Below are 15396 nucleotides of genomic sequence, written 5' to 3' on the forward strand. Positions count from 1 at the left end.
GGTCAAAGGTTGGACTGGGTGATCTTGGAGGTCTCTTCCAACCTAGACGATTCTGTGATTAAGTTTTCCATTCAAAAGGGAAAACTATCGAAAAACATTGCTTAGCCCTTATTCATCCATCTGGCCTCAAAACCATGGTTATAAACAATGAAGCACTGGTGTGGGCATCAGGAGCAGACATCAAATTACTTCACCAGGAGTACACAAGCAAACAAGGCAAGGCTAGTCTTAAGTGTATGGAGGAACAACTGCCTTGATTAGAACAAATGGGGAAAAAAATGAGAAAAAAAAAAGTTGAGCATTTTCCCTTCAAAGACAGTAAAAAGTTTGCCCCTTCTTAGTGCCTGCATTGCACTCGAATCAAGACACTGTGTGTCAAGTCACACTTGTGACTTCTGCCTTTTGAACAAAAGGCAAGTTTGAAATCACAGAATCATAGAATTTCTAGGTTGGAAGAGACCTCAAGATCATCGAGTCCAACCTCTGACCTAACACTAATAAGTCCTCCACTAAACCATATCCCTAAGCTCTACATCTAAACGTCTTTTAAAGACCTCCAGGGATGGTGACTCCACCACTTCCCTGGGCAGCCTGTTCCAATGCCTCACAACCCTTTCAGTGAAGAAGTTCTTCCTAACATCTAACCTAAAACTCCCCTGGCTCAACTTAAGCCCATTCCCCCTCGTCCTGTCACCAGGCACGTGGGAGAACAGACCAACCCCCACCTCGCTACAGCCTCCTTTAAGGTACTGATGAAGAGCGATAAGGTCACCCCTGAGCCTCCTCTTCTCCAGCCTGAACAAGCCCAGCTCCCTCAGCCGCTCCTCGTAGGACTTGTTCTCCAAACCCCTCACCAGTGTTGTCGCCCTTCTCTGGACAATTTAGGTAATTTTATTTTGAAGTCATTGGGCTCAGGTTCTACCCAGCAAAAAGTGAATTTATACTCCTGTATTGAGTCAGGATGTGTTTCTCTTCTATCAAGTATGGATCTCTGGAAAAAAAAATTAATGCAGAGGCCCTATTCATTACAGCCCCAGGCAGCAGCCAGGTCATTCAGCTGGGCACTGGGTCACCAAGACATTTTGAACAATCTTCCTTCACCCCAGCTGGCATACAAATATTTTTACTCCTCTCTTCATCTGTTTCTATCTTTGTTCATAGATCCTCCTCTTGCTTTATTGCAAAGGTTACACCTCAGCCACGTGTAACAAGTTCTCTCTCCTTTCCCTGTTCCTTCCATCTACTTGTCACCTAAACCCTTTAAAAATTAGTTTAAAAAAGTAAGTATTACAGTTCTAGCTCTCACCAGTTGTGCATTACCAATCTTTTCATACAAGATGACTCAGACTTGTCTACTGAGACAGTTCTTACCTTTACGGTCTCTCTACTCAGACGTTCTCAATACATCTGCAAGTACTGCCACAGCTACACTCTCACCACAACTACCATAATGTTATCTTTTATTTAAGTTCTGTTTGGTCTCCAGCTCTGGATGAACTTGCTTCTATAAGGCAGGAAGACCACTAAGTATAGGTGAGAGATTATTTAAAAGATAAAACTTTTTTTTTTTTTTTAGTCCCACTTCAGTATCAGGACTAAGAACAAATGTTTTGTAACTTCAATAAAAAAAAAAAAAAAAAAAGTCTATTACTCCTAATGTAGAGCAAACTAAAAGGGAAAAAAAAAGCAGTTTCCACAATTTTACCCAAATGACTTAATCTTTTGACAGTTTTGGGACTTTTTAACTTCTACCCACAGGCCACAGAATATTTATGGTATTATTATACAGCCAGAGTAACACTGCAAATTTTGCATTTTTTTCTTTTACTGAAAAACATTCAGCAGGAAATGCTTCTCAAGTAAAAGGTTCTTGAGACATGTCCTATAATTCTCACTCTTAAAAGGTAATTTGTTATTAACCATTGCTGGCCAAGACTAGGTTAGTGTCAAACTTCACATTATGCAGTTTTATTTTCCTCATTTGTCAGCTTTTTGCCTGCGTGTGGATTACGTGCTTAACAAAAAGATCACACACAGGGTTAGGTATCTGTATTTTATATATAAAAACAGAAGAAAATGAAATATTCTGAATTAGGTACAGAAGTCACTGAAATGCAGAAGAATATTTACAGGCTAATAAAAATATTTTCAGTTTAGCCAGATATAATACATATGTTGCAAAACATTATACCTCCTAAAGGAATGAGAGTAATCACATATGGATGTTTGGACATATACAACACTTGTATTTCATTTAATATAACTGTTGATTAACATATATTGAGATGGATACAAACCACCTTCTTTGCCACAAATACACTTTTACAAAGGAAATACTACATATGGTCTTTGATCAGAATTAAATTTATTGCCATTAAGCACTTTCCTTAACTTGCATGCTCTTAATTAACATTGGTCCCAGACGCCAAGAAGCACTGTCTACCTTTAGCTTACAATACAGTTGTCTCAATGAAGTTTTCTTTTTAATAGGCAAGGAATTATCTACTAAAAAATTGCACCGTTCTCTTTAGAATATTATTTTATTTTTGAAGTAAAAATATATATACACACACACACCAGTAAACCGTTTTACACTTTAAAAAATAAAAATGAAGTCTGAATACTGACTTGCCTCGGAAATTCTTCCGAGTCTAATTCATCCAACCTCTGGGAATCAGCAGTCTTCCAGTTTCTGACAAAGTGGGAAATACACATTTGTCTATTGAATCTGGAAATCCCGACTTGCAAAACTTTTCTCAGTTTAAATATTAATCTCAAAGCATCTCAGTATGACTACAGTAAATCAGTATGTTAAATCTGCTGGTAGGAAGTGTGGAGTACAGCCATGCTGTAGTGTCTGAGCAAAGTCTTCCCATTCAGGGCTTTCTAAACATAGATTATAAAAACTGCAGGGAAGGAAATACAGTGATAATTTACTGCTACCTGATTTGTCTACTCCTAGTCATTTTCCTTGGCAATCGTTCCTTCTGTTATCTCAGATACAGGTCAAAAATAGACAAGGTAACAGAGAAAGGGTCCAGCAACTTCCAGACAATAAAGAAAAGCACATAGCATCATAAGAAACAGGTGGACAAGGAATGTCAGGACAGTAACTCCAGAAACATTCTCCCACTCCAGGCTTAAACAGATCAAAAGTGAAAAATGAGGCGTGCCAGGAAGAGAGAACAAATAAATTAAAAATTTAATCTTTCCCTCAGCTACGTGGAAACTGTACAGGCAAATTACTTTTTATGTTATCGGACTAGTTGGACCAGCTTCATTTCCTACAACCGCATCAAAATTTCATACAGCTATGATCTCCAAAGCCAAGATCACTACTTGGCTTTGAGCTATCCTCTCTACCACAGAGGATACAGAATGTCCCAGACCACAGACTGTTTCAGAGTTCACTCTACTTACTGTGGGATGCACTTGCTTAGCACACCTACTGACTGGGAAAAATAGAAATCTGGATGCAAAGTTATGGCAGTGGATTTATCTGCTAATATGTAGCCAACGTGTCCTAAAATTTCTGAAGCTTTAAAGAAAAGAAACGTGTCTGGGGACCCGTTTCTTCTTTAAAGGGATTTATTGTTAAATACTAGTTTCTGTGTGCTGAAAATTGTACAACTTTGACTATTCTAAAAGCCTTCAACGCCATGCCATATGACAGGGACTGTTACAAAAAATGAACCAAATAATGTAATTCCACTGAGTGGAAGTCATGCATACACGCACACTTAACGATCCTGTAAATAGCGAAGTTAGGGGTTTTATAAATAGCAAAATCTTTGAATAAATTATATACATTTTTATGATTTTTCTATAAACATATATATAGTGCTCCTAGGAGAAACAAGTAACTGTGTTCTACATCACAATTTTGAATGTAAAATTAATTGATAATACTCTAAAGGCCTTTGAGTTTTTTTGCTATATATGTATATCCTACACACTAACACTTGCGAAGATGCCTTCTCACATAAGCTCCACTCTCAAATTACAAACTCTTTTCACATTACAGTTCCACAGCCTGAAGAGCAGTTAACAGGAAAGCTGCCTTTGCAGGCTGAAACAATAGATGCGATCACAATGCAAAAGTTTGCATATGGAGAGTGTTGCACTTACAGATCTCCAAGTTCAGTTCTTGTATATCTACAGATACAAGAGTATGAGAAACTGGTCAAGAAGCCATGCTCAACATTCCCACCTGCAACCATGCCACAAACCTTTAGATGTACACCAATTAAAAGCTATTTTGAGATACACTGCTCTTACAAAGGGAATAATGTTTTGTTTCAACAATAAGACAATTACAGGTTAATACAACTGCCAAAATTAACAGATAGGGCCGGACACTGTATGATTTTGAGTACCTCCTATAAAGCACCGTGCACTTTACTTTCACTTCTTTAAAGATTATTTTAATGTGAAATGAGTATGTCCAGTACTTATTAAAAACACTGAGCATTTCCTAAATTCAAGCTAATAATGACCAACTCAGACAACTCCACATGGGCAGTAACCACATCCATTCAAGAATGTATGCTAAATTTATGATGCTTGGGAAAAAAAATGCCAAAGGGAACACAACTGTGAGTGCTTTTTAAGCAAATTTTGCTTGTAAAACCCTGTAATACTCTGTCTAAATACTTTTAGAGCAAGTTTCATTTGGCAGTGAATTAATTAAAACAATAATGCCAAAAATCTCACCCATAAAATTATCATGGGCTGCAGGATCACAATTAGCAAGTACTCCACTGTCCAATTATGGTTTTGATGGTCTTTGCTCAAGTAAAATCTGGTTTTTGCTCAGAAAACAATTTTTGTTTGTTTTTAAAGTTACAGCTCAAAAAATCCCAAGTGGAAAACTCAGGTATGCAACAGTACAATTCCCCCCCTCACCTTCTCGAGTCAAAGTTTGTTTCACAACAGACTTAACATTGTTCTCCCTTTAAAACAGTTTCAAATGAAGATGGCCACATCTTATTCTCTTTCCCTGGGGACATCAATGAGATTAAAAGTTGAAGGTATTGAGGTTATCATTTTTAGAAATCCCATGCTTTGGTACTTATTATTAAAAGGAAATTCATTTAACATGCCATGTGTTAAGTAACTATTGTGTGTCACGCAAAAGACAGTTTTCCACATTTAGAATTGCTCACGATGAAGCCCTGAGGTAACTGCCTTTTATCCAGGCAACAGTAATACAGGTCCCTTTGACTTTTAATCTTCCTTTTACAACCTACACTTGTATATGCAACTTGGAACAGTCACTATTGATTATCAATTGTTCCCAAAGATGGGATCTGTCCAGTTGTGGGTTTTTGTTTGTTTGTTTTTTAGGATAAAGACTCAGCGGAACGGCTTAATTTGGGTGCAGCGTCTTCTAACGGAGCTTCAACTGAATTCCTCAGGTCTCCATTTTCATGTCCATCAATACCTGCTTTCTTATCAAACACTGCAAGTTAAAAAAAAATACATTTAAGGAAGAGAACCAGTCTTAGGAATCACAGATTAAGAAGATTTATTTCACAATCTGGAAAGTTTACTGAAATAATTACTAAAAATATGAGCTAATAAGCTTTTGGTAAAACGCAGTATGGCAGGAAAACAAACTATTTCTTCATGCCTCTGATCTACAAAAACATACTCGAAACCAACAACAAAATAATGGCTAAAGGGGAATTAACTACTCCTAAAGAAGAGTAGGGAAAATACACGAATAATTGGGAAAAGACAATCGGGAAGAAAAAAACAGCAGAAGTTTTACTTAAATAGGACAGACCAATGAGTAAGGGCCCAACCAGTAGAGCTGACAACCTACTAGTAGGTCAATTGAATTAAAAGATTAATTTTACAAAATAAAACACGTGTTTTCCAGAAATTGGTTTGCACAGTGAGACTTCAGAGTTAAAACTGCGTAACACTTTTTGGAAAGTTTACCTTGCGAAGGTTTGACATCCACAATTGCTTCTTTCCTATTAGAACTTGAATTTGCACCTTCTTCCAATTCCTCAAGATATAAACGATAGCGGTGTCCACTTTCATCCTCATATTCTACATTTTCATCATCTGAATCAACTTCTGGAGCAACATACACTACTTCAAATTCAATCTCTCCTCTCTAGAATGCAAACAAAATTACAAATTTACTTACTACTACACTGCTACATAACAGGTTTACCAAATCAGCTGGGCTGCTGCAACAAGTAGATTTAACTGAACAGTTGTGTTGAATGTTTTAGGCATGTACCTGAATTAAGCTTTAATGATTAAAGAAGTGCAGCTCTACAGCAAAGATTTACCTAAGTTAACTGAATTTTTCATTATGTACCAGTGCATTTAAACAGTAACTTTTTTAAACAGTATCTAAGAGCAAGCTTTCTGACAAATTTAAACCTACTAATTGTCTGAAAATGAGAAGCAATGCAGCAAGATGATTTTAGACCACACAGCATATCAATAACATTGTTTAGCTGCAGCTGTCCACTCATAAAAAACAGGCATCACTACTTCCCGATAACAAGATTTCCATTAGCCTTACTGGAGGATCATCGGTCACTAGAGATTTAACTCAGTCATTACTGACCCAGCCTTTTTCTCCTAGATTGCAAGACACAAGAGGATTAAGTGTAAGGCGACAGAGGTTCAGGAATCACTGTAGCTTTGCACAATACTGTGCTTGACTGAAAACGTTAAAATCCAAGGTAAATCAGTAGGCAGAACAAAGGAAGCACATAAATATGCCTATGGATAACAGGTTCCAACTGACCTGTTGGGAAAGGATAGTTACAGCTTCTTTATGCTTGGCATCTCTTAGATTAACTCCATTCACTGCCAGAATGGCATCACCAACATGCAGTCCTCCACATCGATCAGCAGGTTGTCCAGGATGGATTTCAGAGATCAGTATTGGAACACCATGCTCCTTCCCACCCTACGGGAAAAGTGGATTTTAATCACTTGAAATGTACGTAAGCATGAAATCAGCATCCCAACAGTCGCTCTTACAGTGCTTATTTCATCTTCTATTATAGAACATTAAAAAGCATGCTCTGGACAAAAAGAATGCTTAAGAAGATGGAATGAGATGCTTCTCTTAATTCTTCTCCCCCCCAAAAGAATGGCCTAATTTCAAATATATACTCAGAGTAAAAGGAGACAGTTCTGAATAATAATAAATGTATTTTAGATCACAGACAAGCTCAAGACAACATCAAAACCTCAATAAAAAGCAGACACCATATTGACTTGCAAGGAAAAAAAACAGTATTTAGAATAAAAGTGTAATAGTCTGAATTTTCAAAGTTTGGCATAAAAAGTTAACATGGCTTTTGTTAGGTGTGAAATGCCAATAACAAGAAAAAACAACACAAAACTATCCTACAATTACAACAGCTAAGCTTTATAAGTTAGTTCTCAGACTGTTTCTGTTTTTGTACAGACTTATGACACCAGAAATTCATTACTGGCTAATCTACTATAGGACCCAAACCCTAAATATGAGTTGAAACCGTAAGTTTTACATAAACTAGCAGTTGACAATCTCAAAATCTATCAAAATGAGTTGTATTCTTCAAGTCATATAATTATACCTGTGAATTTACATAATGCGGCCCTATGCTTTTTTGTGTGTGTTACATTCTAACAATACACTTACTGTTCCAAATATTTTACGAAGTACAAATACAAAGTTAAATTGCTTCTGGTGTGTCATAGAAAATAAATGTAAGCATTTACTGTGATTGAAATTCCTAGTCCTTCATGGTCTTCTTTCACTAGCAGAACTTTTCGGATTGGACCAACACCTTGACTCTTCTTTAAGGCATCTGGATCCTAGTTTGATTAAATACATACATACATAGTATAAATATAAACGCAATGCATTTTTTTTTTTTTTAATTGTAGAAAGACAGTGTATTGGCAGCAGAGTTTTAGATTATCTCCACGCAGGCAGGACAAACTTACAGTGCCCCTTTACAGAAAGGCTAAAATCAGAAAAGGTTTCTCACTATGCATTCCTGGCAAGAACAATTATTTCAATTATTTCAGTGCTGAGTGATGCACAACACAGAGTTTAACTTCAAAAGAAGGAAATCTGCCAAATTAAAAATATAAATGGACTACATAAAGGAATGCTGATCGTTGCTGAAAAGTTATATGACAAACAGTAATTTAAAGCTAATCACATGGTAGATGTAATACAATCCCAAAGAAAAGGTTGCTCACTCAACTTTATTTTTGTTATATTAAAAACACACCATTTCACAAGCTATTCAACTCAAACCTAAAAAAGAGGCTAAGTAAATCATGGTATTTATTTTGCTTCTCTTAAGCTGTTGTTGCTATTATTCATACCCTTAAAATCACACACATACCTATTTATCCACCAATATTTTATATGCTATTAAGAACATAAGTAGTAGGATCCATCTGACCAACTAAGGTATTTAGAACAGACCAAAGTAATGCCCTTCCCTCAAGGTGTTCCATTTTATGCACTGAAAACTGGGGATAACAGTTCACGTGCCCAGATAGGTGAGGTAAGGTCTATGCCAAAGTCACACATGCTTTTAAAAATTTTATTTTAAAAAGTATCTTTTGGAGGGGAAAAAAAAATTATAGAGTGTCAATTTATCTGGCCTTAAAAGAAATAAAAGATGAATTTCAGTTCAAATTTAATCCTAAAAAAATTATTCTTCGCAGTTTCCCCAAGTAATTTAGCTCCTTATTTTGAGAAACTTAACAAAAATTATGCTGTTAAATTCACATCTATACACAGCAAAATTTTCAAAAGGGCTGCATATTCCTACGTAAGTCAACAGAATTTTATTATCTTTCACAATCATTTATGGTAACATGCTATTTAGGATGGAACTATCCTTTAACATATCCAGCTCTGAGCTTCCCAGAACAAGAAAGACATGGGTCTATTAGAGCAGGTCTAAAGGAGGGCCACAAAAATGTTCAGAGGGCTGAAACGCCTCTCCTGTGAGGAGAATTAGGGTTGTTTAGCATGGAGAAGGCAGAAGTCTTGGACTAGATGAATTTTGAAGGTTCCTTTCAACTCAAAGCATTTTCTGATATGAAAGAAATACATACATTAAAGGGACAGTTAAAATAATTCAGTATTTGAAGTGAAAACAAACAAAAATGAATAAACTCCTGTATTTTTTCCACAGACACCAGAAATTATGGACTCTCCTTCCAACTTACATGTCCTGGTGGTGCTTGCATTGGTCGCTTCAGATCATTCCGACCTCGACAAGCTCTAATAACAGTTTTGTGACGGTGAAGGTGTATTTCTGCTTCGAGTTGATTCCAGAGTTTGTCATGAGCAGGTCCCTTCATATCTCGGCCAAGTAACTGAATCTGCTGAACCCTACGTAACAACGAAGAGAATAAACAACATGCTCAATTACAACTGAAAAAATCAGTGCATTGTACAACTCATCCTTCACATGGCTACAGCACGCAGCCATTCAGCAACTAGTGCAAGTGCAGTAACTGCATGGAATTGTGACAGCGTTGAGTACATGTATGTTAAATACAGGTGTACTTACAAGTTCTCCGTAAAATTTAAAGCACTTAAGATTCATTTCATTCATAGCACCCAGAAAAATTAATTAAAAAGTGTGTGGCTCTACTTTGGAAAGTGAGCGATTTTTGGTTCCTTCCTTTTGTTGAATTAATGGCAAATGTGAGACTTTTCCTACTAACTCTTAATTTTGGATCCGTCTCTGGGGATGCAAAAGAAGAGAACAAACAGGATTGCAAAAGTGACCATTTCTGTGTCTGACATTTCTGTGTCAGACAAAATAAACACAAAACTGCAAATAATAGAAGTAAATGGCTGGGCTCACGCTGTGACCAAAGGGACCAAGCCCTGTTCTCAGAAGCCTTTCAAGGCTATCTTGTTTTTCATTAAATCATAATAGAGGCACATTTTGATGAAGTGGAATAAATAATGTAATTTTTGTAAGAGGAAATTTAAATCTAGCTGTAATGGCAGCAAGAGTCTCAGACCCATAAGAAAAGATCTAAACGACCAGTCCAGCTCCAGCATAAAGTATTTAATAGTGCTTATCATAAGACAAAAAGTAATTTATTGCTTAATTGCTACACAAACATAGCTAGCAAATTAGTGGGTAATTGGATGAGTAACGCAAGAATGTGGTTAAGACAGCTGCAGAACAGGGCCAAAATGGCCCTGTTCAGTCAGATCAAAACTGCCTTATCACAGACAAAGAACAGTCTTCCTGGATAAGCTCAGGATGACTCGGGCACCTCCATGCCCCAGGCGTGGGCTCCATGGAGCCTTGCAGACTCTGGTGGGCCTGGAGAGCTCAGGAATCTGAGCATAATTTGAACATTATGCTGCTAACAGTGATGATGATTAAATACTGTTAAGTTTATTAAAGTTATCTACAGCTTATTATCACAGTTATGTCATAGAAATATTGCAGTCATACGCTGATGAATTTAAACAAGCGTAATTGGCGTTAGTGTACCTGCCCTGCATGCTTGAGCTGTCAGAGCTGTATGTTACCATGTAAGTTATTACAGAGCACTACATGTACACTTTAGATATTCACAGATTCTTTTCTTGCCAGAGCATACCTCTGTGCACTTAACTCCCTGCTAATGATTTTAAAAGTTCACAAGACAAAGGTTTATAAAATAAACCAGGAATAACTCATTCTTAAAAATGTGGTAATGAAGGCTTTGGAATAAGATTATTTAGTAGGAAGGGAGAGCTTAAATCTTTTAAAACTTCTGAAGACTAGCAAGATTTTTGACTGTCTTCATTGTCATCACTCTATTATATAAATCCCTAAGAAAACAGAATCGGTGATACTTATCAACATAAACAATCCAAAGGCTAGGAAAAGAGAAGTTAACAAATCCTAATAGAAGATGCTGGTTGCAGTGAAGAAGATAGTGAGCAAGAAAAAGCCCAATTTCTATTCAATAGAATACAAATAGGTCAAGAAACCTACAGCATTTATGTCTAACCCTTCTCAAACTGTGATTTCTATATACATTCATTGATATTGCCACAGTGTTAAGAAATGTTAGGCATAAATCAAGACTCACTGAAGCTGTATGATTTGCAGTATTAAAAAAAACACTTTGTAACAACAACAAAACCCCACGCTAGGGACATGGATTGATTTTACGTACCTGCCAGCTAGTTCCTTATCTAAGTACTTGGCTGCCAATCTTGCTCCATAAACCTCAGCCTGAAGCACAGCTATGTGTCGACGAAGAGCTTCATTCTCCTTCCTCAGCAATTTCACCTCAGCTTCCAGCTGAGCTTCCTTCACTTTTTCTTTCTTGCTAGCTTCAAGTTCTCTCTCCTTAAAATAAATAAGAAATTGAAAAGCTTTTATCAAAGTTGGCAATGAAAAGAGTACTTACTGCTTCTGTAAACCAATGTGAAATAATTCTGACTATAGGACATGCAGGAAAAGAAGCGAAAGAAGCAACTCTGTCACTGCAGCTACTGATTTCCTTACTCCTCTCTGGAGAGAGTTGGCCTTGTACTCAACTTTGTGCTCCCAATATGATTTTTATCCTGTTTACAACTCCTGTACAAAATGCATATACTAGCTTAAAGTCCAAGGACTAAAATTAGCAACACTGCTTCTCCCTCTCACAGATAGGTAGCAAAATGTTACGTAGTCTGAATAACATCCTTGCTTTTTCCTGTGTTCAAATGGGATACTTGTACAATGAGAAAGAACAGATTATTTTTAAAATAATAAAAAAATACAACCATTATACATTTCAAGCTGACAATATTCTTTAACTATTTTAATATGATCAGATGTTCTAGAAGTTCTTAAAATGACAATTATTTTCATGCAAACAACCAAGAAATGTCCAGCCAGGGGTATTTCCAAATTACTCTCAAGACCACAAGAGGAAAAAAAAAAAGCCAGACATTCTACACATGCTGATGCATACCCTATGAGATTAGAAGAGAGATTAATGCAAAATAGCATCCTTAATAATAACAAAACAAACAAAAAACACATTAAAAAAAATCTATCCTTCCTCATTGCTTTTTTTTTCCCAACATGAAAAAGGAATTATGGAAATATAAATTACTTCCATAGTGCTCCATCATAAATGGACAGATAACACATAGCCATTATCTTTTCTAAAATCCAGAAAAAAGAGGAGCTAAAAGGAGGCAGTATGGTCAACTCAGATTACTATCCTACAAAACGTACTACGCAAAGAGCTCGTTTGATTACTTGTATCTTTTATATCTTGCTTTTTTCCCCCACTTTCTAAAAGGGATATAAACAACAAAGCAAACGAGGAAAACTACGCAGACATAGGTTCTGTTACTATTCCCTTTTAAATTACAGTTGCCAACTGAATAAGCAATAAATACTATGTTCAACATAGCCAGTTTTTGAGGATATTCAGAGCACCTAAAAAGTGTTCTTTGTACTTGTATCAATTACACCATTAAAATCACAAGTTGCAACTACAGAAGCAACAGGACAAGCAACATTTTACAGAACTGGCAAGACAAATCTGTTATGAAACAGTGAATATCCTTATTCACTATTCCAAGTGAAAATAACAAAACCATGGATATGACAGGAATTACCACATTTGAGATATTAAGTAGGTTGGCACACATAAACCAAAGAAAGGTATTTTCACAGCAGGTATTTGGCAAAGAGCTACAAATGCCTGCAAAGACAACTGTCAGTTTGACAGACCCTACTTCTGTCTCACCTGTTAAATACCTGTTGGATATTGGACTATGGATATATTGCACCTGGGCTGGATGAATGGAGCACGTTACACAGATGTACATTCTGGCCAAGAATTGCCTAGCACACTGCTCAGGAGGGGTGACACAAAGGGTGCTTGATATTGTTACCTCTCCGCTTCCTGCAATTCTCCCATCAACCCAGTTTCACATCAGGTTTGATGTATATAAGAAAACCTGACACACGAAGCCACACCAGGTCTGCCTTCTGGGTTTGTCTTGTGAGATGACTGCCATTATTTTTCAACAAATCTCTTTATGAACTGCAGAATACACTCATAAGCCAAGAATTCTGGCTCATCAACATTTGAAGAATAGGAATTTCTAAAATTATACCAAGTCCCTCTCCCTGCTGTAGTAAGTCTTGGGCTATTTTAACTCATGTTTACTGCCAGTAGCCAGAGGGCAATTACAAGAATTCAAGAGTGCAAAGACACCGTGTTGCCTCTGACACATGTATTAAATCTGAACTGTGATACTTCTTACAGCTAAAGCTAGTTTTATAGTAGCTGGAAAGTCTGTCTACAGCTACAGTGTTCCTACAGAATTTATGTTAGTTATATACATACTGCCAGGACTGCATCCAGGTGCTCAGAATTGAACAGGCTCATTATTTGTGGAAGTACTCTATTTTAGGACTTCTTCTATTTAACAAGCATAAAAAATTAGAAGACTAGAATTTGAGGCAGACATATGAATGCATATAATTCACATTATTACATTTTCATTAGATATCATTAATTAGCCAGCTTAAAAACACTCATCACAGCCCTAAATTTGATTCACCACCTAAATCAAACAAACAAACCAAAAAAAAAGTTACTTTCCTAAGTGAAATCACTTTTAGTAGTGCATTTTAAACATATATCTAAAATATAAGGAACAATGTAGTCCCCGTGAACATTCCTTTTCTCTCCTTTACTGTGACTATTGTTCTGTGACCTAGGAGGAAAATTACACGCCGAAGCCACTCCTCTGGACTGTCTTCAACTGATCACCACACAAAGAGGTTTGCAATGCCTGAAGATATACTGAAAGGACGTCTTCTTCTGAGCAACTGGTACAAGATGTGATAAGAGTCTCCAAATAGGTTTAAAATAATGAGGAATTTAAAGATCAGATTTAATGCTTTGTAGTGCTCATAGTTTTGCATAGGTCCTGCAAAACAGAAAGAACTGTATTTTCCATTGGTAATAAAAAGAAGCAACTGCCACGTTGAAGATCAAGGCTTTGAGCTAACCACAGCTAACCTGTGGCCTTTCAAAGAACAAACACTGAGTAATGTTAGCTAGGTATACAATGTAATAAAAGAGAAGCTGTTTAAAAATTGTCAAGTCTATCACTGGGAAAGACTGAAAGAAGTTCACCTTGCATCACTTTTTCTTCGTATCTATGCACTATTGAGTTTATATGCCTTAGGCTGTCCTATGCCTTAGGTCAGTAGAGTAGATTAAATCATGCCCATAAAAAGAACCGAGAAAAGTGAAAACAAGGAAAAATAGACAGGATTTAAAAAAAATATATAATATATAAAACATTTCACAGCATGTATTGCTTGATGTTTACTTTAATTATGGCTTAGAAATTGTGTAATGCCGTAAAATTGTTTGGATATGTTGCCAAAACAATCTTTTAGAATATTAAATTCAAGGTATCATCCTAAATTAGCTCTAACAACAATACACATGGACATAGGAAAGTGGGTACTTAAGCTAAGAAAGAAAAACAAAAGAAAACACAAAGAAAGTTCTTTACACAGCATCTTGCCAACTGACAGGAAGGAGGAACAAGACAGATCTGTTTTGCCAGTTTCTGAGGCCAACAATATAAAATGTTACACAAAGCAAAACCACTTCAGCATAACAACAAAAAAAGGGCAATCAGCATACTTACCATTTCATCCACAGAAAGGACAGACTTAAGACAGAAGAAAAGAGTTCCATAATTAGAGAAATAGGTAATAGGAACTTTAAGAAAATGCAGTAACATAAATGACTTATTCCAAAAGAAATGCACTAGCAGACTATGCATTTTATTAGAAGACATAAAAAAACACGCACATTGCTGTGACTGTACCTAGAAACAATTTTGACATTTTTCAGTGAAAATCATTTTTAAAAAAATCCTTGCTTCATTGTAGTACTGAAAACACTACTTTCTCCTAAAATACCAAGGATCTCCACAAAGAGCAGCAAGATAACATGATAAGTATTGTAACATTTGACTGAGAGGAAAAAAATATCTCCAAAAGAAAGCAGCACATTTACTTCTTGGCTGTACTCAACTAACGGCTAAATAATTTATAGAACACTTCTCTGAAAGTATCACAGAAAATACTTTCTATAATACAGTATATGATACAGGCAGTAGACTTTTTCCTTTCAGAAAGGATGAGAAAATACATATTGCAAGTGTGTCATACAGGATGGGGAGAGACAGCAATAAAGGTATATGAACTGCTGAAGACAAAAAAAAAAATCCTAAAAAAAAATAGGAAACTTCATTCTCTTACAACAAAAGAGTTATTGTGCCTGGACTAAGCAAATACACCACTCCTAAAAAGGGATTCAAGCTAAACCACATGATGCAATCAATTA

General features: G+C 36.3%; 1 protein-coding gene across 1 annotated transcript in view; it reads right to left on the reverse strand.

Moving 5' to 3' along the window:
• Positions 1 to 2235: 2235 nt before the first annotated feature.
• The window catches only part of GOPC (golgi associated PDZ and coiled-coil motif containing), a 28213-nt gene continuing 15052 nt past the window's right edge, over positions 2236 to 15396 (reverse strand). Inside the window, exons 3-9 of the mRNA XM_032184025.1 lie at positions 14693 to 14716; positions 11188 to 11363; positions 9220 to 9385; positions 7744 to 7839; positions 6776 to 6940; positions 5947 to 6127; positions 2236 to 5461 (exon numbers count right to left, since the gene is read on the reverse strand). Of these exons, the coding sequence (XP_032039916.1) occupies positions 5343 to 5461; positions 5947 to 6127; positions 6776 to 6940; positions 7744 to 7839; positions 9220 to 9385; positions 11188 to 11363; positions 14693 to 14716 (927 nt within the window). The 3' untranslated portion in view covers positions 2236 to 5342. The remainder of the gene's footprint in view (positions 5462 to 5946; positions 6128 to 6775; positions 6941 to 7743; positions 7840 to 9219; positions 9386 to 11187; positions 11364 to 14692; positions 14717 to 15396) is intronic.

This window comes from Aythya fuligula, chromosome 3 (genome assembly GCF_009819795.1).
Source record: "Aythya fuligula isolate bAytFul2 chromosome 3, bAytFul2.pri, whole genome shotgun sequence".
Taxonomy (NCBI): domain Eukaryota; kingdom Metazoa; phylum Chordata; class Aves; order Anseriformes; family Anatidae; genus Aythya; species Aythya fuligula.